The 27,060-nt window shown below is 39.3% G+C and overlaps 1 protein-coding gene across 1 annotated transcript in view; it reads left to right on the top strand.

The window, feature by feature from the left end:
• OPHN1 (oligophrenin 1) overlaps positions 1 to 27,060 on the top strand; it is a 278,964-nt gene that overhangs the window by 77,555 nt on the left and 174,349 nt on the right. The window contains exon 3 of the mRNA XM_037054966.1: positions 23,627 to 23,722. Within this exon, the coding sequence (XP_036910861.1) occupies positions 23,627 to 23,722 (96 nt within the window). The remainder of the gene's footprint in view (positions 1 to 23,626; positions 23,723 to 27,060) is intronic.

Here is a 27,060-nt window from a genome sequence, read left to right as displayed (position 1 = left end):
CATATCAGTGAAATCATACAGCATTTGTCTTCCTGTGACTAACTTATTTCACTTGGCATCACACCTGCTAGGTCCATTCATGTTGTCAGAAATGAGAAGATTTCTTTTTCATTTTTATGGTCAACTAATATTCCATACTATATAAGGTACAACTGCTTTTTTATCCACTCATCTACTGATGGGCATTCAGGGTGGGGGGATGGGGAAGAAGGTAAGGGGGGGACAAATGGGGATGGAAGGAGACATGACTTAGAGTGGTGAAAGCACAATACAACATGCAGATGGTAAAGAACTGTGACCTAAAACCTATATAATTTTATTAACCAATGTCGCCCCAATACATTTGCTAAAAAGAATTTGGATGATTTTTTCCTTAAATAATGGGTAAAATTCACCAATGTATGTTTCTCTGCCTGGCACTTCCACTTTTAGAAGTTTATTATTTGTTAATTCCATTTTTTAAATAGTTACAGGCCTCTTTAAATTTTCTATCTGTCTGTGTGAATTTCAGCAGATTGTGTCTTTCAAGGAATTGGTTCATTTCATCTTGGCTGTGAAATCTGTGGGCCTCAAGTTGATCATAATATTCCTTTAGTATCTTTTTAAATTCATGGGGTCACTAATGATGGATGCTCTTTCATTTCTGACATTAGTAATTTCTGTGTCCCGTCTGTCTTCTTTTGTTAATTTGGCTAGAAGTTTATTAGCTTTCTTGATCATTTGGGCCAGTGCTGCTCAGTTTCCACACCTTAGGTTAGACAGGAGAGCTAGTGATGGCTGAAGTTGGTTATCTCCACCCATGAGGAAAGGTAGCTGTGGCTGCAGTTGAGTATTTCCATTTCCTTGTGTAGAAGGCTAAAGGGGGCTGGGATTGTGGAGTTTCCTTTTTCCGAATTGGTTAGGCTTTGGTAAAACCCTTGGTAGTTAGGCTCTAATGAAATAGTTTCCTCTGAGGAAAAGAACAGAATGGTCTGGGTGTATTTCAAAATGGTTATTTTCCCCCCTCCCACTGCTGGAAACACGGGGGGGGGGGCGGGTTCTCTGATCTTCATTGTGCAAGCTTGATGGGGCTGCTGGCGGTCAAACTGACAGAAGTGTTAGGGCATGCCCTGACACTGCCACCGTAGCTTTCAAATCTGAGACTTTTCTGCAATGGCTCTCCAGACATTCATCAATTATCATTTTAAGATTTTTGACACCAGCACTGCCTCCACTGAGTGTTAGGATGGTCAGTCACCACAGGCTGTGACAAAATTCACAAAGATAAGAAAATGCAGAGAGCAGGTTTTTTATTCATTTTCTGAGGAGGGGAAGGGGTATGGCGTGGAGAGATACAGCAGCATTGAGGGATGAGGACTTTGAGGACTTTTTATTGGATTATAATTCTATCATAAAAGGGTGCGGGGGTCGCCGTTGTGTGGCCCCTGGGCTGTTGGGGGCTGTCACACAGGAGGTTTCGCTTTGTTCTGCATAAGCTGCAATTTGTTCCAATGTTATCTTCTGCCTGCAGCTGTGGGGAGAGGCTAGTCACCATTGTGTTCTTGCTTTCCAGTATTTTCCAGTCCCAGGGACAAGCTCTGAAGAGTGAAATGGCAGTCATGTTTCACAAGGTCACAGGCCTGCTCTGCAAACGGTGCCATGGTAGCAATGGCGCTGACGTTGTCCTTTTCCTGAGGGTTTATGCTCCTCAGCCTCTTCTGCCCCACTAAGATGAGAATCTCTGTATTCACCTCTCTGTCTCCAAATGTGGGGCAGCCATTTGCCGCTTGGCCTCAATTATCTGATGACTCTAAGAGGAACTGTTGTCTCCTCAGTTTGTTCATTTGTTTCTTGTTGTGAGAATTGCAGTGCCTACTTCCAAGCTCCTTACATGACTGACTAGAAACCAGGAAGACCTCTCAAAAATGTTTATAGCTTCAGCCACTCATTTTAAGAGAGTTGAGATGTGTCACTTACGGAGTTTGTAACTGTAAGTAGTTCTTACATAGCAGGCACTGTTATAAGTACTTTACACATGTTAACTCACTTAATAATTTAAAGAAAACCTGTAATATTAGTGCTGACATGATGCTTAGTTTATGGAAGTTACACCTAAGGAGCAGAGAAGTTAAGTAACTTGCCTAAGGGCACATAGGTATTAACTTTCAGAGTGGAGATATGAATTTAGACAATCTGGCTCTTCTTTTCTAGATGATTCCTAGCCAGTGGTGAGAGAATACTACTGAATGTGGCATGGGGATGGGCATGCCATTTCTTGAGCCTGTCCGTAAACAGTTCTAGAAGGCTTGTGCGTCAGGGGAATTTCCTATCCAGTCATCTCTTACTCGTATATTTTCCTTCTGTGATCTCTTATGCTTCCTTACAAAAATAGAAATCTACTCATTTCCCTTCCAGCCATTGTAGTTCATGAAAGCCATGGGACCTATGGGTGTGAGACCCCTGGAAGCTCACATGTATTTTCAAGTGTCTACAAGTCCACGTGTACCCCAGACCTTATCCACAGAGCAGTAGTGCGACCGGTATTTTTAAAGTTTATGCAAATAATAAGTAACAATGTTACTTGAATCTTCTTACTTGGTAGTTAGTATATATTATAAGTACAATTGCATGACAGGGTCCAAAATTGGGTGGGTGCATCAAAAATGGTTTTCCTTTCTTTTTAAAAAAGACTTTATTTATTTATTTTTAGAGACAGGGGAAGGGGGGAGAAAGACAGGGAGAGAAACATCGATGACAGCTACATTGATTGGTTGCCTTTTGTACAGCCAACACTGGGGACCTGGCCTGCAACCCAGGCATGTGCCCTGACTGGGAATCGAACCAGTGATACATCAGTTCACAGGGTGGCACTCAATCCATTGAGCCACACCAGCCAGGGCCAAAAATGGTTTTTCAAACTTAAAGGGAGATCGCCATTGTAGAAGAGTGCGGATGAATGAACTAATAAAATGGAGATAAGGAGAAAGCAAAACCTTGGATTAAATAGGGAAACTCTAGCCCCATTGGATCTTTCAGATGAGAAAACATCTTCCAAACTATACCAGGACTGCCATTTTGGGGAAATAAGAAAAGAAAACAGATGAGAGGCAGTGATCAGAGCACTAACCCTGGAGTTTTGAGCATCAGTATTCTCAGTCTGATTCACATTTCCATTATCAGTTGTATGACTTGGGACAAGTTACTCAGTCTGAGTCTTGACTTCCTTATCTGAACAATGTAATTTTCAGTCTACAAAGTAATTCATAAAATAGATAAGACAGCATATAAGATTGCCTAAAAGTGACTTAACCTCTCTGAGCCTTCAGTTTCATCAGATGGAACTAATGGTTCCGGTCTGAAGGTGGTATGAGAAGTAACTTAGAGAATCCCTGTGAACCAATTGGCTTTGGGCTTAATACATAATTGCTCAGGAAAGGGATGGCTCTATCCTTGGCTGGGGTGGCTCAGTGGATTGAGTGCTGGCCTGCAAAACAAAGGGTTGCAGGTTTGATTCCCAGTCAGGGCACATGCCTGGGTCGTGGGCCATGTCCCCAGTAGGGGCGTGTGAGAGACAACCACACATTGATGTTTTTCTTCCTCTCTTTCTCCTTCCCTTTCCCTCCCTCTAAAAATAAATAAATAAAATCTTTAAAAGAAAAGGATGGCTGTAGTCTTGATGCTAATTATCACATTAACATGGATAAAACCTGCATAAGTATGTATTTGGAATTCAGTAAATATTTATTTAAAGTTGAGAAGACCTGGTTGTTTCTGGTTTCTTTGTAGATGGGTGATTTATTTTCTAAACTGACGTACCTAGGTCATAACCTCCTTTGACTTTGGGCTACCTCCAGCATGGGTTTTGGACTGTTTTTTGCTTTTACCTCTGGCCTAGGATTTGAAGATAGAACCATAGAAATGGCCAATCTGAACAGACAAAATAGATTGAAAAAAAGATGAACTGTGCCTAAGGAACATCTGTGATTATAACAAAATATCTAGTATTTGTGTCAATAGACTTACTAGATGGAGTTTAAAAAGGAGAAAGAGGATGGGGCTATAAAGTGGAATGTACACCAATAAAACCTGAACATAGTATTGGCATTTGAATATTTGAGTTTCAATGATTGATAAATGGTGTTTAATCTCCCTCCCTCCCTCCCTCCCTCCCACCCACTTAATATATTTTCAGCCATGTTGTAGAACCTTTTTGTAAAAGCTCTGAATTTGAGTGTGAGACCTTAGTACATTAATCAAGTTTGTCCAGAGAAATAGAACCAATAGGATATGAATATGTATAGAAAGATATTTATTTTAAGGAATTATCTCACACAATTATGGAGGCTTGGTAAGTCCACAGTCTCACGGGGGAGGCCAGAAGGCTGGAAACTCAGGAAAGAATTGCAGTTTGAGGGCAAAGGCGGTATGCAATAGTTTGTGCTACCATAACAAAATACCACAAACTGACTGGGTAGTTTATAAAAAATAGAAAATTCTCCCAGTTTTGCAGGCTGGGAAAACTCAGTTCATAGTGAAGGCAGATAATATTGCCTGGTGAGGCCTCAATTTCTGGGTCATAGATGGTGTCTATGCCCTTAAACTCACATGGCAGCAGGGAGCAAGGGAGCTCTCTGGGGCCTCTTTTTTTAAAGGTTTTATAAAGGGAAAGGAGGGAGAAAGAGAGGGACAGAAACATCGATGTGAGAGAGATACGTTGACTGGTTGCCTCTCGCATGCCTCCAGCTGGAGACCTGGCTTGCAACCCAGACATGTGCTCTGACTGGGAATCGAACCAGCACCCTTTTGGTTCGCAGGCTGGTGCTCAGTCCACTGAGCCACACCAGGCAGGGCTAGGACCTCTTTTTAAGGGTACTAATTCTGCCTTCATCACCTAAGTACCAGGCAAGGGTCTATCCCCTAACACTATTACATGGAATATTAGTATTTGGAGGGATACACATATTCAGTCTATTGCAACTAGGAAGAGATGATGTTAGAAGTAAAATGTGAAGCCCGTTAGAGAATTAACTCTTGCTCAAGGGGGTCAGCCTTTTTTTCTATCTGAGTCTTCAGCTTTTTGGATGAAAATCAACCACATTAGGCAATCTGCTTTACTCTGAGTTTATCAATTTAAATGTAAATCTCACCCCAAAAAACCCTTACAAAAACATCTAGAAGAATCATGGACCAAATATCGGTACTGTGGCCTAGCGAATTTGACATGAAATTAACCATTACACTACTTAGTCTGTTTTTTTACCTGATAAATAAGGTCCACAAATATAACATTGAGAGTTATCTTCATTTGAAGCATATATAGTTTAAAATTAAAAAAAATAAAATTAGTATGAGAAATTGCTGTATTTTGAATCCCTTTTGGTAACCAACTTCTCTGAGATAAAATATAACTGTTGATATGGCCTAGAAAAGAGAATATTGATCTTGCACAGCAGAATTATAGCTCAGCTAAGAAAGGACTTTTTTCCTATCTTTTTAGAATGGGAAAATATTTCATATTGAAAGTAACTGGGCTTTTGCCCCTGCTATAGGTAGGTTATATCCAAATAAAACTGTAGAGGGAGCCCTGGCCGGGTGGCTCAGCTGGTTGGAAGGTCATCCAGTATACCTAAAGGTTGCAGGTTCGATCCCTGGTTGGGATGCATACAGGAGGCAACTGATCTATGTTTCACTCTGTCTCCGTCTCCGTCTCCCAGCAGTAGGCATATCCTTGGGTGAGGATTTTAAAAAAAACTGGAGAGAGAGAGATATTAAGCCCCATTTATCAACCAGAAACTCACACAACCAAATGTCAGGACCCTGTTCAGGTTTTATTGGCCTACATTCCACAGCAGACATTCCTCTTCCTCATTGGACACGTGCAGTGTTTTGTGTACTTCTGTATTTTATCCCTGCCTTGGTCTTACACAGTTTCCTTCCTTGGTTTCTTAAAATGAATCCATTTTGTTGCTGATTCTAGATGCAGTTAGCAGATTTTCTGATGCAGATAGAAAGTTTTCCTTTGGCTCTGCATCTCAAGAGCTTTTGTAGTCGGAGTCATGTAAAGTGTAAAACTCTTCAAAGTGTACAGTAGGGAGTTCAGCAGAACTTGAATAAATATAGGCTGAATCATACGTGGGGAAACTAGTCTACTACCTTAAATTTTTCAGTCAGATGCTCCTGAAATGGAAACACTTTGGGGCCCAACAGTTGTTTGTGTAGAGAAAGGGTTACCTATGCCAGCTGCCAGTAATGTGCCTAGGATATGTGTTCCCTGACATTTGAGGGAATTCTTGGCTCAGAGTAGGAAATATTAGGGATTGAGGACACCCTTCAGGTCACACAGTAAGAGGTATGGCCAGAATTTGAACTACAAAGTCAGTGTTCGCCTTACGTCCTCATAGCTCTTCAAACTTCACTTAACAGTGCCTTTTCCAGAGACATTGTTAATGGTCAAGATCATTGCAATGCTGTTTTGTCAAAATAGATATACTGAGTTATTTTAAATAATTGTGGATTCCTAATGTAAATCTGTGAATCAGAAACCTCATTCTTTGAAATAAGGGACTTTCTGGATTCGAACCTCCAGTTTGCTGAGTTTTCACTGTGATCTGAGATGTTGTATTCATAGCATTGAAAAATTTGGCTGCCTGTTTTGTTTTATTTATAAGTTTTTACACTGTTATATCTTAGGAAGAAAAAAAGACTAGCTGCATGCCTTGTGGTATAGCTCCATTGAGTGTGTGTTAAGACAATTATGGGTATTGCAATGCAAAAGTTGTACAGTGAAAATTATTAGAGTGGAATCTTCTACATAATTTAGTTTGAGGGAGCATTATGAGGAATTATTATTGACATTATTTGGTGATGCCCAACATTACTGTTTTAAAAAAAGTGTAATTTGTTTTAAAGTAGGAAGCAGAAACAACCTTCATTAAATTTTTACACTTTAAATGGGTGAATGTTATGGTATATGAAGTGTATCTCAATAGAAGTGTTTTAAAAAGCCTACACTTAATTTCCTAATTATTCTGATTTTTTTCTTAAAAATTTTTTTGGTCTTTTTTTTTTGCATTACCATTCTAATTCAGAAACTTTGGTCTTCCCTCTATCAACAATGTTCTCGCTCCTCCTTGTGAAGCATTGAGTAGCTAACTCCTCCTGTCCTGGGATGCTGCTCTGTCCTATATAACCAGTTTAAAAACTTTCTCTAATCTGTATTATAAAACCGTGTCTAATTCTGACATTGAAAGAACTTTATGAAGGATTCTGTGCTTCTATTCATCAAAATTCCCCAATGGAACCTCAGTTGCTTTCCATTCTGGGCCTAGTGTTTATTTTAATAAGTTGACTCTTTCCCCATAGCTGGGGGAAGAGTCTATGCCTCCTTCTCCTCTTCCTGCTAGTAAGTGCATTGTAATTGTCGGCCTAGTGATGTGACTTCTTTACATAGAGGTAAAAGCTTATGAGAAATGCGCGCATAGCAAATTGGTGGGCTCTGCTGATAACCTGGTTTCTGTCAGTGGTGTTTTAGTTTGGAGAGGAATTCCCCCTCCCTTTTTTTTTGTTGGTTAATATGAAATAAAAACTCCTAAAAGTATCTTTTCAAGAACAAAATACTATATCTTCTTGACAGGGAAAACTGTTAAGAATGAAATGAATATTCTTTGGGAAATTTTACGAAGTTTGAGTCTGTTAGGTGGGTTTACCCGCTGGTACCATGAGCCTACCTGGGGGGCCTGTGCTGGGTGTCGGGTATAGAGTGTTGAAGGGGATGGAGTGCCAGCCTATGGGTAGCATGTGGTCTATGTCATATTTACACCTAGCCATGCTATGGTGACCATGCTTAGTGAGCCAAAGTTCACCATATATACTCTTTGTTAATAGGAATGTACTTGTGTGTTTATGGCAAAAACAGGATGGGATATTTTAAACCGGCACTTTTCTGTATTTTCTGGGACATACAGCGCTATGTACAGATAAATTGGAATTTTGTAAATCTCTTTCGAGAGCACCCCTAAACTCACTACTGACTTCCTTCTGTCTCTCCTCCCCCTCGTCGTGGTTGACATCTGATTGGGGGACCACTTCAAGAATCTCTGATAAAGAAGTCACTAAAAGTGAACTAAGCGATGTGAAAATATGACAGAATCAGTCTTACATCTCATTAACACTTGGTATATTAAAAGGCCCTTTTTGCCATGAAAATGTGATTTAGTCATTCTTTGGTTCATAAAAGCTTTAGTAAGTTGAAATCTAAACTCATTTGCATGATATTCAAAAATTCTTTACAGTTTGTCTTCTACTTAAAATACTTTTCCAGTTTTATTTTCTATTACTCCTGCTACACCCACTACTTTCCAACTGCTTGAAGTTCTCAGAATATTTCTGTTTTTTTTCCAGATTTCTTGTTTGTTTATCTGCTGTTTTTTCTGCCCTGGAATATTCCATTCCCACTTTTCACCTGGGTGAATGTCTCATTATCCTTGAAGTCACAGCCAAATATTGGGTTAGCCAAAAAGTTTTTTTTGTAAGATGTCTCTGGTAGCACTTACTTGTCTTTAACTTCATTTGAAACAATTTTGTTAGATTATATTGTGACAGCTGTCATATCAGCGTGCATTAAAAAGCTTATCAAAATGAGTGAATTTTTGTGTAGCCATTTTAATATTTAAGATGGAAGAAAATAGGCACATTTTCAGCATGCTATGCTTTGTTATTTCAGGAAAGGTAAAAACACAACTGAAATGCGAAAACAGATTTGTGCGGTGTATGGAGAAGGTGCTGTGACCGATGGAATGTGTCCAAAGTGGTTTGTGAAGTTTCGTGCTGGAGAGTTCTTGCTGGACGATGCTCCGCAGTAGGGTAGGCCAGTTGCAGTTGGTAGTGATCAAATTGAGACATTCATTGAGAACAAGCAATGTTCTACCACATTGGAGATAACCAACATATTCTAAATATCCAAATCAATAAACTTATTGATGAAAATGAAAAATGGGTCTTTTATTTTACAGAAAAACCATATGGACTTTTTGGGCCAACCCAATATTTATCACTCTTCTGTGAAGTCTTTCTCGTGCCAATGCAATTGCTCTCTTGTCTTCATAGCCCTAGTTCCTATCATGGTTCCCAACACCCGCCAAAAAATGCTGAGTAAACATTTTGTGTAAGATGTATTCTTTTCCCCCACTAATATAGTAACGTTAATATCGGTTCACTAAAACAATTTAGAAAATACTGAAGAGTGCAAATAAGAAAGTAACCATCGTGCTCAGTGCCTGTAACAACCACCATTTTAGGTTTTATTTATTTTTAGAGAGAATGGAATGAAAGGACAAAGAGGGAGAGAGGAACATCGCTGTGCTAGAGGTACATTGATCAGTTGCCTCTCGCACGCCCCCAGCTGGGGATCTGGCTTGCAGCCCAGGCATGTACCCTGACTGGACATTGAACCTGCAGTCTTTCCATTCGCAGGTCTGCACTCAATCCACTGAGCCACACCAGCCAGGGCGTATTGGCATGCATTTACACAATTTGTTATATTAAGCTTCTTGAGTGCAAGTTCTGGTTCTCTTCATTTGTTTTGAGATTTAAGTTACCATTTTGTGTCATTTCCTTAGTCCATTATAGCTCTGCTTTTACCCTACTCTTTTGTGAATTTATGTAAAATATACTGTTTTCTTATATTACAGGCCCCAAGTATAAAATTACATACATACTGTTTTATACAATTGTTTTTTATGTCAGTTAAGAGAAGAAAGGAGAGGAAATATACATGTATACTCATTTTTAATGACATAGTTAATTTTGTAAGAGATCTCAGTTTTTCATGTGAATTTGCATTATTATCTACAGTCAGTTGCTTTTTAGCCTGAAGAAGTTTTTTAGTTTTCTTTATAAGGTAAGTAAGTCTGCTAACAAAGGATTCTTTCCGTAGAACCTGGTTTCCATCCTATGCAATTGAATTCAGTATCTCTGAGGGTAGAGCCAAGCAAAGGGGAATTAATAATCTTGTGTTGTGTTATTCTGATAATAAATCTGGGGTTATAACTACTGGTATAGATATTCCAGGGTCCCTTGCAGCTCTTGACAGTCTGTGATTCCCTGGGCATGAGAGCTGTTACCCCTGAGATCCTTAACACTTACTACACTACATCTCCCTAACTCGTCAGTATGGATAGACCTGCAGTTGGCAAAGTGCGGTCCCTAACCAGCAGCATTAGCGTCACCTGGCAAAATGTTAGAAATACAGAATCTCAGGCACCATCCCACATCTGCTTGATCAGAGACTGCGTTTTAACAAACTTCATCTCTTCAGTTTATTCTGATGTGCATGGCAGTTTGAGAACTACTGGCTGAGGGAAAGAGCACTGTGGGCTTTGGGGGCCGAGAACTTCCTGTGAGGCTGGGAGCTCTCACTGGCCAGCTCTGGGGTGATACTGGGCAACTTATGCGTCTCTTCTTTGCCCCCTTTACCTGGTTTTAAAGGTGAAGAAGAAGAATTGCTCTAACTCACACAGTTGTGAAACTAATCAGAGGGTCAAAGCTTCTTTGTAAACTATTAAGCCTGTGTGCACAGATAAGGCATCATTATGAACTTGGGAAACTATAATTTATTGAGCATCTGTTCTGGGCCAGGAACTTTGTATATCTTATCTCACTTAGCCTTTAACCATTTTACAAGTAGTGAAAGAATTATTTAGCAATCCCATTTATTTTCCCACTGTACTGGAATCCAAAAACAGAAATACAACATTGAAATTCACTCACATCAATTCATCTATAACAAAACCTAACTACATAAAATATTCAATTCTGTCTTAATCCAATGAGTGAGCTGGAGAGGAAATGGTATTTATTAAAATACTAAGAGCGTTTTGTTGCACTCTCCCACCTCACCTAGAAAAGACCTTGTCCTACCATTGCCAGGGGTGTCCAACCTGCGACCTGCAGGCCACACGCAGCCTGCAGGATGGCTATGAATGTGGCCCAACACAAAATTGTAAATTTACTTAAAAGATTATGAGATTGTTTTGTGATTACATGTCACAGTATATTTAACGGGTGGCCCAAGATGACTCTTCGTGCAGTGTGGCCCAGAGATGCCAAAAGTTTTGGCCCTCTTAGCTTTGACACTACACTAGCTAATTCTGTCACGTAGGGGAAATCATGCTTTATCCTGGACGTCAGTCTTTCTATTTTAAAATAATCAGTTCTACCAAAAAATATCTTTCAATTAGCCTTTCTGCTTTAGTCTGTTTGTTTAAGATGTGCTGTTTAGGTGTGAAACTTAATGATTGTTAAAAGCTATAAGGACTGTTTTCTTAGTGAACTTGGAGAGGTACAGAAGCAGCTGTCTTTCTCAATGGGATTAATTACCAGCATCAGGACATACAAGATCAAGACTGATTGAATTGTATCGGACCAGAATAGAAAATACCATTTGAATTAAAGGTTTCCTTGTCAATATTGGTCCCTAGGAGTGTGATTAGAGGCTCTTAAAAGTCAGGAGAGGGAGTTACTCTCAAATTAGTGACACTTACTTGCTTTTGGAGAGGAAGGTACTCACTGTGAATGTGAATATTATATGTACTTTGTCACAGTCTTTCCACATGTGGGGTATGCACATGTGTATATGAAATACTGATCATATTGGCTGCATATTGCTTTATATCACACTTACATGCATTTCTTGGCCACCATTATATGTGATGTAATTGTGATTTAAGCAGGGTTAGAATGTGAACTTCAAATTGCAGCATTTTGGTTCCTTTCTCGGTAACATGTTAGTAGACCTAGAAGCTACCCAGTAATGGAAAATTCAGTTTCCTAAGACTGTTACAAAAATGTTTTGCTTCACCTCCTGTAGGTTTTTGTGGGGGCATAGCAGCAGCCTATGTTCTAATGATTTGAAGGCTTTAGGCTCTCTGATTTTTTTTTATTTGCCCAAATGACCCATTAGACTAAGAGAAATGGTGGGGGGCGGTTAATAAAGATTTCCCTCTGTCTTTTTTGGCCCAGAAGTCTCTTGCTTTGTTCTTTCAAAGGCTGAGCCTTTGCAGAGTCTCTGCCAAGGAGAACTAAAATTTTTCCCTTGGGAATCAGAGAAAGGGCCAGTACTCAGTAAATCTGCAAAAGACAAGCTTTTCAGATGTTAATAAGTCTAAGCACAACCCTGGACGCTTTGCAGTCTGAGGGGCAGATTAGAGACCCGAGCAGTATAACCTTCCCTTGGCCTGGTGTCAGGTTCTTATTATTGGTGATAACTTTAAGAAAGGATCGCAAAGGTAGAATTCCCCATGGGCATCACTGTGAACTTGGAATTCAATACTACTTCCAAAAGTCACAGAAAAAAAAAAAGGCACTGGCAACACAGGGCACCTGTTTGGGTGCCAGCCTTGCACTTTTTTTTTTTGGCTTTTTCTCTGTGGTCCTAACCCCAGCTGTCAGTTGCTACCACAAACATTATATAGGCAACTTGCTGGAAAAAAAAAATACTGTGGTTGAAGGAGCACAGGAGACACAGGGAAAAGCCAATGACTTCTTATTATTAATGCAAATTTAAAAGTATAGAGAGACAGGCAATAAACATCTTTGTACCTGCCCCCCACCCCGCTATGCATATTTTGTCATTTGCTTCATTGCTGACTTTCTCTAAAGAAAACATTAGAGAGACTGAAGCCTGCCTGCTTTTACCCCTCTCTTTAGTCCTCAGTCCTAAATGTACCCCTGTATAGCTTTTTAAAGTTTTTGTTCTAGGTATTATATTTCTAAATATACAGGATCTGGCAGAAGTAAGGCCTGCTTGAATGTGGTAGGTAGGGTAATAATACAGGTGTAATGACTTATAGTTTTAATTTGAACATTTCACCTAAAATGTCATAGGGTATACTTGACTGTGATATTGTTGTGTTACAGAATTACATGCCTATGGTTTTGTAATAAAAGATTGTGTAGTAAGAAAGGGGTATTACTTGTGCTAGACTCTATTTATATATTTGCATATATACATATATGTTTGTGTAAATATAATATGTATATAGTATATTTGTATATCTACTCATACATTCTTACTGTCTGTTGGTGCTGACATTTTACTATTTCTAGTGAAGTATATTTTCTACACCTCTTATGTTCCTTTCTCATTCTTCATTTATAACACAACATGTACTAAGTATTTACATACATTGAGAAGTACACCAGATGGTGGTGTGAGTTTTGCTGCAATTGTCAGAAGTAATTTAGAAAGCCTCGAGAAGTAAATCTATTGTATTTAATCATATTTTTGCTATTACTGCTATTCTTTCTTCTTATTGAAAGATTTCTCCTTTTAGCATTTCCTTTCTGTTTACAGAACTTCCTTTACCCCCTTTTTTTTTAAAAAAAAAGATTTTATTTATTTTTAGAGAAGGGAAGTCAGGGAGAAAAGTATCATTGATTGGCTGCCTCTTGCACATCCCTGACTGGGAATCGAACCAGTGACCTTACAGTTTTTGGGACAGTGCCCAACCCATTGAGCCACACCAGTCAGGGCTCTTAACCCATTCTTTTTTTTTTAGGATTTTATTTATTTATATTTTTACAGAGGTAAAGGGAGAGACACAGAGGAGAGAAATATCAATGTGTGGTTGCCTCTCTCTTGCCCTCTACTGGAGATCTGGCCTGCAACCCAGGCATGTGCCCTGACTGGGAATCAAACTGGCGACCCTTTGTTTGCAGGCCAGTGCTCAATCTACTGAGCCACATCAGCCAGGGCTCTTTACCCATTCTTTAGTGTAGTTCTGGTGACAAATCTCTTAGTTTTATTTATCTGCCAATGTCTTGATTTTGTCTTCATTCCTGAGGATATTTTCAGTGGATATAGAATCCTGGGTTTGTAGTTCTTTTCTTTCAGTGCCTGCAAAATGTTATGCCACATTCTCCTGGTCTTCATTTTTTTATGCAAAAGCTTCTATCATTAGAACTTTTCCATATAGGTAAGGTGTCAGTCATTTCTCTCTCTATGCTTTCAAGATTTTTTCTTCTCTTTTGTTTTAATAGTTTCACAATGATATCTCGGCATATATTTTGTGGGGGAGTATCTGGTATTGGTTTCACTTCTTGAATCTGCAGTTTTTGTCTGTTGCTAAATTTTGAAATGCTCAGCTATTATTTCTTTGAGTACTCTTCCATTGCTCTCCTCTTTCTCCTCACTTTTGAGGAGTGATGTTGTAAAACTGAGATCTTTTGTCATAGTCCCATAGGTTTCTGATGCTTTTAGATTTTTTTGCCAGTCTATATTTTGGTTTTTCAGATTGAGTAATGCTTATTGTTCTGTTTTCAAGTTCTCTGATTCTTTCCTTTTTCCTCTCTATTTTTCTGTTTTTAATCTGTTGATTGTTATGTTACTTCATTTATTGTATTTTTCTTTTCTTAGTATTTTGTTTCTTTGATGGTACTTGCTCTTTCTTTGGTGAGACTTTCTACAACATTATTCATCAGTGTCAAGCATGTCGGTAATTGTTTGTTTTTACGATTGCTGCTCTGTAGTCGTCAGATAGTTCCAGCAGCTGTACCATCTCTGTGTCTGTTGACTGTCTTTTCTCATACCACTTGAGAACTTCCCAGTATTTGACGGTACAAATGATTGTCAGTTGAAGCCTGGACATTTTGGGAATTATGATATGAGAATTTGGTCTTATTTAAATTTTGGGTTTTTAGCAAGCTGTCTCTTACACCACTTCTCTGGGTGAACACAAAGAACTTCATTACTCCCAAGTGGGGGCAGAAGTCCAAGTTTCCCATTATTTCTCTTTCATAGCCTAGAGCTATATCATCCTTTGTGCTGAGGGGGACATAGGTATTCAGGCCCCCAAGTCTTTTCCTAATATCATCTTTTCTGGGAGAGGCAAGAGTACTTTATTACTGCTTCCTCTGGGCCTCTGTTGTGGGGACGGGATGGCCTTGATGGATGGGTGAGTGGAAGTCCAGTCCTAGCTCTCCATGAGGCCTGCTCACACACCACGCTAGCAGGAAGGGGCATGAGCGCTTTACTGCTGGTTCAGAGTGAAACAGCAGTGACTCCGTCAGGGGTAGGTGGCTTGTTGCTGACTTGCAGGGGTGTGTCCCACTTGGTCTACTCTGACACCAACATGGTGATGGGATGGAGGTTGGGCACCAAGGCACAGGGTCCCAGTTTCTAACTTGAGTAGTTTGAGGCTTCTATTTTTTTCCTCATTCAATCTAGCTAAAGGGTTGTTCATTTTGGGTTATCTTTGAAGAATCAACGTTTGGTGTTACTAATTATCTATATTGTTCTTCTGGTGTTTATTTCCTTTATTCAGCTGTCTTTGGGGTTAGGTTTCTTTTCTTTTTTTGGTTCCTTAATGTATAAAGGTAGATTATTGATTTGAGGTAATTTTCTTCTTTTTTCATGTATGTGTTTTTAGTTATAAATTTCCCTCTTAACACTGTTCTCACGTCACTGCATGCCATGCATTTTTGTTTTTGTTTTCACTGTACATGTACTTTTGTTTTTATTTGTCTAAAGGTATTTTCTAATTTACCTTGAGATTTCTCATTTGTCTCATTGATTGTTTGAGAGTGCATTTTTTAATTTCCAACTATTTGTGGGTTTTTCCGTGTTCTTTCTGTTATTAATTCCATTTTGATCTGTAAAGATATTTTGTATGGTTTTAACCTTTTAAAACTTACTAACATTTGTTTTGTGGCTTAACACACTGTTTATCCTGGAGAATGTTCAGTGTATACTTCAAAAAGTGTTACGTTTTTGGAGTCTTCCTTATATATCACTTATGTCCAATTGGTTTATAGTATATTTAAGTACTCTATATCTTTACTGGTCTTATGGTTCAATTTATCTGTCATTGGAAATATTGTTGCAGAGCTATCTGTTTCTCTCTTTAATCCTGTCAGTTTTGTTTGTATATTTTAGGGCTCTGATATCTGCTCATAATTTTATATCATCATGGTAAATTGGCCCTTTTATTAACATGTAATGTCCTTTGCTTTTATTTTATAATTATTTTCTCTCTGTTAAGATTATAAGATTTATTAAGATTTATAAGATTATTAAGATTTTATAAGATTATTAAGATTAAGATTATAAATCTTAATCTTTATTAAGATTTATAAGATTATTAAGATTTTATTTAATTTTAGAGAGAGGGGAAGGGAGGGAGAAAGAGAAACATCGGTGCGTGGTTACCTCTCTAATGCCCCCAACCGAGGACCTGGCCTGCAACCCAGGCATGTGCCCTGACTGGGAATCAATCCAGCATGACCCTTTGGTTTGCAAGCCCATGCTCAAGCCACTGAGCTATACCAGCTGGGGTTCTTTGTTAACATTTTTATTTTACTCAGATGTTGTTTTCCTGATTCCATTTACTTCTTTTTTTAAATATTTAACTTTCAAAAAATTTAATTCTTGTTCAACTACAGTTTTCTGTCTTACATTCCGAGCCCTGCCCCCCCAGTGCTCCCCAACTCCCTCCCATTTCCACCCCCCACCCTTAGTTATTGTCCATGTGTCCTTTATACTTCTTCCTGTGAATCCTTCCCCTTTTCCCCTGTGATTCTCTCCCCCCTCCCCTCTGGTCCCTGTCAGCCTGTTCTCTATTTCAGCATCTTTGGTCATATTTTGCTTGCTTGTTTGTTTTGTTGTGTAGATTCCTGTTAACGGTGATATTATATGGTATTTGTCTTTCACCACCTGGCTTATTTCACTCAGCATAATGCTTTCCATTTCCATTCATGATGTTGCAAAAGATAGGAGTTCCTTCTTCCTTTCTGCTGCATAGAATCCAAAAGAACCTATGCACCCCGATGTTCATAGCAGCACAATTCACGATAGCCAAGAGTTGGAAGCAACCTAGATGCCCATCGGTAAATGACTGGATCAAAAAAACTATGGTACATTTACACAGTGGAAGTCTATGCACCATTTACTTCTTTTTTTTTGTTTTTTCCCTTAGCTTTTGAGCATATTTAAGACGATTGTTATAAAGTCTTTGTTTATTAAGTCTAATGTCTGTTGGTTTCTGTCAATTATTTTGTTCCTTAGAATAAGCCTTGTTTTCTTGTTTCTTTATATGCCTTGTGATTTTAATTTTTGTTGAAAATTGAGCATTTTTTAATTTAATGTGGTAATGAAGGAAATCAAATTAGATTCTCCAATTGCCATTGAGTTTGCTATTTTTAATTTTTAACAATTTTTAAAGATTTTATTTATTTATTTTTATAGGGAGGGTAAGGGAGGGAGAAAGAGAGGGAGAGAAACATCCATGTGTGGTTGCCTCTTGCACGCCCCCTACTGGGGACCTGGCCTGTAACCCAGGCATGTGCCCTGACTGGGAATCAAACTGGCGACCCTTTGGTTTGAAGGTGAGTGCTCAATCCACTGAGCCATATTAGCCAGGGCAAATTTTTTATTTTTGAAGGCTGTTGTAGTCCATTTGTTTTGACACATTTACAAATTATTTTTGCAATGACTATCCCTTGTTGCGTGATCACTGAAGAGTGTTTGTTTTGTTGTTTTCAGCTCGTATTTTGACAGAGATTTCTATGAATTTCAGGAGATCAAAGAAGCAAACAAATGAACAAACCAAAAGCATGTAAGAAAAAAAGAGACAGACCAGGCTGCTTTCCTAGGCTTTGCAGATTGGCCTTGTGCTGGGCTATTCCACCATTTAGTTAGGCTTCTTCTCAGCTCTTTTCTAAGCATGCATCTTGCCTTGGCACGTGCTCTCTAAATTTCTTCCATGTAAATGGCTGCTCTTGAATGTCATTATTTTCCAAAGAATTTCACCCTAGCTTCAAATATGGGCTTTAGATGGTATATTTATTGTATGTCTCCACTGATTATCTCTTGCCCCAGTAATCTGTGGCTTTTATGGGCTGAATTGTATCCCTGAAAATTATCATGTTGAAGTCTTAACTCCCAGAAATTCATGTCGTGACTCTATTTGGAGTTGGGGCTATCGAAGTGGTAATTATGGTAAATGAGGTCATGTGGTTGTGCCCAAATCCAACATGATTGGCTTTCTCTAAGAACCATAGATGAGGACAGACTCACACAGAAGGAAGACCGTGTGAAGACGCAGGAGTAAGATGACCACCTAAAAGCCCAATAGAGAGGACTTAGAAGAAACCAATCCTGCTGACACCTTAATATTAGACTTCTAGTGTCCAGAATTGTGATAAAATAAATTCTCTTGTTTAAGCCCCACCCCCAGTTTATGCCATATTGTTATGATAACCCTTAGTGAGCTAATCAAGTAGGTTTGTAGCTACCTTGAATATTCTGTGAGTATTCCCTACCTGCCATCCTGTGTGAAACTTAGATGACCACCTTGGATCGGTCCTTTAGGGATTTTCCAGACAGGTTAGAACAGATGTACACAATACTTTGCAAATGAAGTTGGCTCTGCATCCTATGGTTTGAGGTTGGGAATCAGGAAACAGGCTGCCACTTGCTTAAAATCAAGACCACTACCCCATGGGGGACAGCTGGGGTTCACAAAAATACCGAAAATCTTTCCTGCCATTTAAAAAAATATGTATTTTCTTGATTATACCATTACAGTTGTTCTATTCGCCCCCTTCATTCCCCTCCACCCTGCACACCCCCTCACCCACCATTCCCCCCTTTAGTTTATGACCATGTGTCTCAAGTTCTTTAGATTCTATATTTCCCCTACTATTCTCGCCCTCCCCCTTATCTATTTTCTACCTACCATCTATGCTATTTTCTGTGCCTTCTCCCCCCTTCTCCCCCTCCCACCCCACTGTTGCTAACCCTCCATGTGTTCTTCATTTCTATGGTTCCACTCCTGATCTAGCTGTCCTCTTGGTTTGCTTTTGTTTTAGGTGTGGTTGTTAATAACTGAGTTTGCTGTCCTTTCACTGTTCATATTTTTCATCTTCTTTTTCTTTGATAAGTCCCTTTAACATTTCATATAATAAGGGCTTAGTGAAGATGGACTCCTTGAACTTGACCTTATCTGAGAAGCACTTTCTCTGCCCTTCCATTCTAAATGAAAGCTGGATAGAGCAGTCTTGGATGTAGGTCTTTGGATTTCATGACTTGGAATACTCTCCTTCTTGCCTGTAAGGTCTTTTTCGAGAAATCCGCTGACAGCCTGACGGGAACTCCTTTGTAGGTGACTGTCCCCTTATCTCTTGCTGCTTCTAGGATTCTCTCCTTCATTTTAATCTTGGCTAATGTAACTATGATGTGCCTTAGTGTGTTCCTTCTTGGGTCCAACTTCTTTGGGACTCTCTGAGCTTCCTGGATTTTCTGGAAGTCTATTTCCTTTGCCAGACTGGGGAAGTTCTCCTTTATTATTTGTTCAAATAAGTGTTCCACTCGTGGCTGTTTCTTTTCCCCTTCTGGTACCCCTATAATTCGGATGTCGGAACGTTTAAAGATGTCCTGGAGGTTCCTAAGCCTCTCCTCATTTTTTTGAATTCTTGTAACTTCACTTTTTTCTCTTTAGTCATTTCTTCCTTCCTTCTGGTCCACCCCCTTGATTTGAGTCCCAGTTTCCTTTCCATCACTATTAGTTTCCTGTGCATTTCCCTTAATTTCAATTAGTTTAGCCTTCATATGTTCCTCTAATTTGTGGCTAAAATCAACCAGTTCTGTGAGCATCCTGATCACCAGTGTTTTGAACTGTGCATCTGAGAGGTTCTTATTTCTCGGTCGCTGAGAGTTATCGGCTCTTGGACTTTGAGTTCTTCTTGAGCCATATTTTGAACTGTTTGTGCCAGTCCGGTTGAACGGTTGGTTGTTGTCGGACTTTCGTATAGTTCAATTTTCTGTTCTTTGGCTGCATCTTTGTTCACTAAACCTTTGTTGTATTCAAACTTGGTTGTGGGAGAAGGCACAGTAGTTCCACCAATGCCTCCATCTTGGTGGGAGTCCTTTCCTGCCATTTTGAAGACAAGTTTTTCTTGACCTGGCTTTTGGTTGGTTGCAGCAAACCTTTTACTGTTTTTCAGAGCTTCTACAATGATGGTTGGAATAGCTCCTGGGTTTGTTTTTTTTTTATGTAGGTTTATTTCCAAGCATGCTACAGACCTAAAAAGCTTAGACATAAAAGTATATTTTGTATGGTACCATAGAGAAGTACAGTGATAAAAAGAACGTTGGTGTTTACATAATTTTAGTTAATTAATTAATGAATTAGTCCTCTTTATATTCTACTTCATTCCCAAAGAGTTTCAATTGCCTAAAATGCATTAGCTAATTATATTATAAAATAAGTAAGGGCCCTGGCTGATGTAGCTCAGTGAACTGACTTCCAGCCCTTGAACCAAGAGTCACTGGTTCAATTCCCAGTCAGGGCACATGCCTGAGTTTCGGGCCGGGTCCCAAGTAGGGGGTGCACAAGAGGCAACCACACATTAATGGTTCTCTCCCTCTGTATCTCCCTTCCTTCCCCTCTCTCTAAAAATAAATAAAATATTTTAAGAAATAAGGAAAACGTGATGGGGAGAGAAACCTCAAAGATAGTATGAGAAATTGTGAGCTATAGTGGATTGTTAGAGATAAGGAAGTATTGGGGAGGATAAAATGATTAGTTTATATGGTTTGGGATGATGTAGTGATTTTAAAGATGATAAGAAAATAAATGTCCGATACATGGGAAGCACTTCTGGGTTATCTGTTGATTCTTTGGAGTCCAGAAGTTACCCAAATCATTTATCTAAAATATACAAGTCTGCCCTGGCTGGTGTATCTCAGTGGATTGAGCGCGGGCCTGGGAACCACACGATCGCGGTTCAATTCCCAGTCAGGGCACATGTCTGGGTTGCAGGCCAGTCCCCAGCAGGGGACACATAAGAGGCAACCATACATTGATATTTCTCTCCTTCTCTCCTTCCCTTCCCCTCTAAAGATAAATAAATAAATCTTTAAAAAAAATAAAATATACGAGTTTTTTTCTGGCACTTCCCTCAGTACAGAGGCCAAATGAATAATACCCTTCCATGAAGAGCAGTTAATTTATGGTCGTTCATATTTCTGATTGTGATTTGTCTCAGATGTTTTTTGTTTATAAGGTAGGAATAGTAATATCAGCCTTTGTTTGGATCATTTGGAGGAATGAATGAGACTTTGTATAAAGACCATCATAAACTTCTTCAAGCTCTGTGAATATGTGAAGTAGTGGCTTTTTTTTTTATAGTTTAAAATATTACCATATGATTTCACCTTTAAATGGAACAAAAGAAGAAATAATCAACAAAAGAAGAAAGGAAACAAAATATAATCAGAGTCATTGAAATTAAGAACAATCTAACAATAGCCAGAGGGGAGGAGGGAGGGGACAGTGGGGAGAAGGGTTTTCAGTAACTACTGTAAGGTAGTATTTTGAAGGCCAGAAGTCTAGAGAAGAGAAGGTGGTTCTATACCTGAAACTAATAAAATGATGCATGTCAACTGTGATTGAAAAATTAAAAATATTTTTAAAAGAAGTGATGAAGAAAACAAAAAAGGGAATGAATTTAACTCCATGCCTTTATGTACAAAAATACTACAAATGTTGAAAGCTGTATTATTTGTGGCTTATGAAATATTCATATATTTCTCAAAGAGAAATGAATAACTATACCTTGTTTTGCTCAGGTAACACTTAAGAAATCCTGGTAGGTGTGAGAGGGCAATATAATGAATATTTGTGTTTGATTTCCCTAAGTGAAACAGAGTACGTGGGGAATTGCGGGCTTGCCCTTTCCTGCTGCTGGCCAAGTAGGCCAGAGAAAAGCGATTGTTTTCCAGACCTGGAGCCAGCTTTGTGTTCTCTCTGCTGGTGAAATGTGGAGGACAGGGTATGCACACTCCTTTCACTTTTATGTGGCCCAGATTCTTAGTGGAAAATATGATTCTCAATTGTGGAAATTTAAGAAGGCATGGTAACCTGGTCTGGAGTCGCCAATCCCTGTAAAACCTTTTTATCATCATCATCCCCATCTTCCTCATCATCAGTGATGTGTTCAGAGGGTCAGGACTCTGTTTCTTTTTGTGCTGAAAAAAATTAAATTTATTTAGTTGTTGTTCAAGTACAGTTTTCTGTCTTTTACTCCCATCCCAGCCCACCCCCCATGCTCCCCACCTCCCTCCCATTTCCACCCACCCCCCTTAGTTTTTGTCCATGTGTCCTTTATACTAGTTCCTGTAAGGGTCAGGACTCTTAAAGTATTGAAAATAAGTACTCTGGAAAGGGGACATAGACAAGATGGTAATAAAATTCTTGGCAGGTTAATCTGTTCTGGACAAATGCCTGAACACATTTTATTGTGTTCAATCATGATAGCTTAACCACAAGAGCTATTTATTGAAAGGGATAGATGCTGTTGTTGGTATTGTCTCACTTTCTGTTAGCCTGAGAGCAAAAATGTCAGTAAGCCTGTGTATCTTACAGATGTGGAGGTGGAAGATGATGAAATTAGGGAGTGAAAGTAGAATAGGAACAGGGAACCCCAAATAACCTGCAAGCTTGAGTTTTTCTAGAAGATACTCTAGTGAGTTTCTTTGGTTGCTGAGAGCAATGCTCCTCAAACTTTAAAGAGCATAATAATCCCTGAGGGATGGTCTAAAAATGCAGATTCTGGTTCAGTGGGTCTGAGCAAGGCTGGGGGATGTGTTTTTCTATCAAGCTCCCAGCTGCTGCTGAGGCTGCTGTTCTGAGCAACTGGGGAGGGTTCAGCCAGACCTTTTGGTGCAGGTTCTTTTATGGGGGTAAAGGGGGAAAGGTTTACAGGAACAACTGTAGAGGACAGATGGACAAAAACAAGGGGGGTGGAAACAGGGGAGGAAGGTGGGGATGGCTGGGGTGCGGTTTCGGAAAAGCCAGAAAACTGTAGTTGAACAACAATAAAATTCAGAAGTATTTAATAAAAAAGTAAAAAAAATAAAAATTTGAATAAAGATCATTTGTCAAAAGGGTAGCTATTTGTGATTTTCTTTTATACCATCATTACACTCTTATATGATAAAATTCCAAGTCATTTGCTAAAATGAATGACATATGTGTGGCCATACCAGTTTAAGTTGTGAGCAAATGAGATTTGCTCCCCCGTCAGATTGCATGCTGACCCAGGCTGTCACCTGGTTAATGTGTAAAAAGTCCAGATGTTGCCTATGTTGTCAAGGAAAGAGCCCTTGAGAAACGGGCAGACCACCTGACTTCTAGTTCCAGCTCTTAGACTAGCTCTGGGACCTGGAGCTGCTTCTTTGTTTGTCAAATGACTGTCAGTATTTACTTGGTCAGAGGTGAGGAAGCCTCTGCTCTATGGTCCATAATGAGAATTCAGTAAATGCTGAGGAGACTCTTGGGAGTACGTCTAAGGAGATTTAGGTTTTACAGGCTTTGGGTACAACGGGTCAGAGAGGACAGGGATTGGAAAGAAACATGTCCCATAATTTAAAAGGACTTCACTAGGCTGCCCTCTTTCCTCTTTGATGTGTGGTTTAGGTGGCTCAGATCCTCAATGACAGAGTGATCTTTTGTTTATCATCATTTGGTGCAAGTTGCTGCCTGCTGGAGGCATTTTCCTCAACTTTTCTCCTCTGTGCCCTCACAGAGATGAGGCTCTCAGTCAGAGGGCAGCAATGGTGACCATTTACCCTGTTTCCTTTCCTTTGCAGATTATTCCTCAGCTGTGCAGAAGTTTTCCCAGACGCTACAGTCCTTTCAGTTTGATTTCATTGGAGACACTCTGACTGATGACGAGATCAACATTGGTAAGTCTTCAGCTACAGGAGGCCGTGTGCCTATCAAGGCAGGTCTATGGCTGTGCATCCTCCTTGGTTTGTGGATGCCCGGAACCTGGGCAGCTTTATCTCCTGTGCTCAAGTGCCCAGCTCCCAGGAGGCTGCTTAAGAAGGATAAAGAATCATTTCCTCCCAGTCCCATTTCTTCCTCACCAAGAGCAGTAAAAAGATAGTCCTTAACCTCTGCCGAGGCCTTTTAGTCAGTATGTAGGAGACTCTTTTTTATTGTTGTTCAGTTATAGTTGTCCCCATTATTCTTCCATTACTCTCCCCTACCCCCCCCCACCTCCCATCCTCAATCCTACTCTCCATTGTCTTTTTAAAAAAGATTTATTTATTTATTTATTTTTAGACAGAGGGGAATGGAAGGAGAAAGAGAGGGAGAGAAACATTAATGTGTGGTTACCCCTTGTGTTCCCCCAACTGGGTACCTGATCTGCAACCCAGGCATGGGCCCTGACTGGGAATAGAACCAGTGACCCTTTGGTCTGCAGGCCCGTGTTCAATCCACTGAGCTACACCGACCAGTGCTATTATACTACTTTAAAAATTAATTTTCAGTGACAGTTGACATACTGTATTATATTAGTTTAAGGTGTATAATGTAGTGAACAGACATTTATATACCTTACAAAATGACCCACCTATAAATCACGTACCCATCTGCCACCAGGCATAGTTACAATATTACTGACCATATTCCCTCTGCTGTGATTTAAATCCCTGTGACTTTTTATAATGGGCACTTTGTACTTCTTCATACCTTCACCTTTTTCATCCATCCCAGCATGACCATCAGTTTATTCTCTGTATCTATTACTTTTTTTTGTTTTGTTTGTTCATTTAATTTGTTGTTTATTTTTTTTAATTTTTAAAGTTTTATTGAATTCATAGGGGTGACATTGGTTAATAAAATTATATCGTTCCAGGTGTACAATTCCATAGTACATCATTAGTGTGTTGTATGGTGTGTTTACCACTTAAAGCCAAGTCTCCTGTCACCATTTAAACCCCCTTTACCCTTTTCTACCTCCTCCCACCCTCCTTTCCCTTTGGTACTCACCATACTGTTGTTTGTGTCTATGAGGGTTTTTCTTTGCTTAATCCCCTCACCTTTTTCACCAAGGCCCCTAATCCTCCTCCCCTCTGACTGCTGTCCTCTCTATTTATGAGTCTGTTTCCCTTTTGTTTGTTACTTTACTTTGTTCGTTAGAGTCTACATATAAGTGAAATTATATGGCACTTGTCTTTCACCAACTAGCTTATTTCTTAGCATAATAGTCTCCAGTTCCATCCATGAAAAAGGTAGGAGTTCCTTCTTTCTTTCTGCTGCATAGTATTTCTTTGCTTAAATGGACCACACCTTTTTTATCCACTTACCTACTGTTGGGCACGGGCTGCTTCCAAATCTTGGCTATTGTAAATAGTGCTGCAGTGAACATTAAGGGTACATACACTCTTTGGAATTATAGTTTTGTGTTTCTTTGGATATATTCCCAGATATGGAGTCACTAGGTCATAAGGCCGTTGCATTTTTTAAAAATATTTTATTTATTTATCTTTAGAGGGGAAGGGAAGGAGAGAGGGAGAGAAATATCAATGTATGGTTGCCTCTGCCAAGGACACACAATGTATCGTGTGTCCCCTGCCGGGAACTGGCCTGCAACCCAGGCATGTGCCCTGACTGGGAATTGAACCGCAATCCTCTGGTTCGCGGGCCCATGCTCAATGCACTGAGCTACACCAGCCAGGGCTTGCATTTTTAATTTTTTTTTGAGGTAACTACATACTGCTTCTCACAGTAACTGCACTGACTGATCTGCATTCGCACCAACAGTGCATGAGGGTTCCCTTTTCTCCTTGTTCTCATCAACCCTTGTTTGTTGATTTATTGATAGTAGCCATTCTGATAGGTCACATTAAACATTGTGAGTTTAATTTGCATTTTTCTGATGATTAGTGACAATGAGCATCTTTTCATATGTCCTCTTTGGAGAAGTGTCTATTCAGGTTCTTTGCCCATTTTTATTATTGTTCAAGTACAGTTGTCTCCATTTTTACCCCACAACAACCCCCTGCCCCACCCATCCCTGTGTCCCACCCTCAAACCTACCCCTTTGGCTTTGTCCATGTGTCCTTTATACATGTTCCTTGATGGACCTTCCCCTATTTTCCCCCATTATTCCTCTACCCACTCCTCTCTGGTCACTGTCAGTTTGTTCTTTATTTCAGTGTTTCTGGTTGTATTTTGTTTGCTTGTTTACTTTGTTGATTAGGTTCCAGTTATAGGTGAGATTATATGGTATTTGTCTTTCACTGCCTGGCTTATTGCACTTAGCATAATGCTCTCCAGTTCCATCCGTGCTGTTGTGAAGGGTAGGAGGTCCTTCTTTCTTTCTGATGTGTAGTATTCCATTGTGTAAATGTACCACAGTTTTTTGATCCATTTATTTACTGATGGGCACTTAGGCTGTTTCCAACACTTGGCTATTGTAAATTGTGCTGCTGTGAACATTGGGGTGCATAGGTTCTTTTGGATTAGTGTTTCAGGGTTCTTAGGGTATAATCCTAGCAGTGGAATTGCTGGGTCAAAAGCTCTGGTTTCTCTTTAGGTCCTATAAATCTTTTGCCTTGTGCCCATTTTTTAATGGGATTGTTTTTTTTTCATGTTGAGTTATATAAGCTTTTTATAAATTTGGGGCATTAACCCTGTCATTGCCAAATATGTTCTCCCATTCAGTGGGATGTCTTTTTATTTTGTTGATGGTTTTCTTTACTGAACAATTTTTTTTTTAGTTTGATGTAGTCCCATTTTCGTATTTTTCTTTTGCTTTTGTTGCCTGAGCTGATATATCACAAAAAATATTGCTATGAGAAATTTTGAGACCTCACTGCCTATATTTTCTTCAAGGATTTTTATGGTTTCCAGTCTAACATTTAAGTCTTCAGTCCATTTTGTGATTATTCTTGTGTATGATGTAAGAAGTTGGTCTAGTTTCATTTGAAAATTGTATTGATTTTTTGAGAGAGGGAAAGACAGACAGGTATTTTTTCCATTTATTTATGCATTCATTGGCTGATTCTTTTATGTACCCTGACTGGAGGTCAAACCTGCAACCTTTAGTTGATCAGGACAAGACTCTATAAACAACTGAGTTACTTGAGTTACTCAGCCATGGCTAGTTTCAGTTTTTGTCTCACATCTATACAATTTTCCTATTACCATTTATTAAATGGACTATCTTTACAGCATTGTATGTTCTTGCCTTTGTCCTATATTAACTGACCATAGAGGTGTAAGTTTATTT

Source organism: Sturnira hondurensis, unplaced genomic scaffold, assembly GCF_014824575.4.
Source record: "Sturnira hondurensis isolate 20B ecotype Veracruz unplaced genomic scaffold, ASM1482457v3 Scaffold0008459, whole genome shotgun sequence".
NCBI classification, from domain to species: domain Eukaryota; kingdom Metazoa; phylum Chordata; class Mammalia; order Chiroptera; family Phyllostomidae; genus Sturnira; species Sturnira hondurensis.
This window is presented reverse-complemented; position numbering and strand designations above follow the sequence as displayed.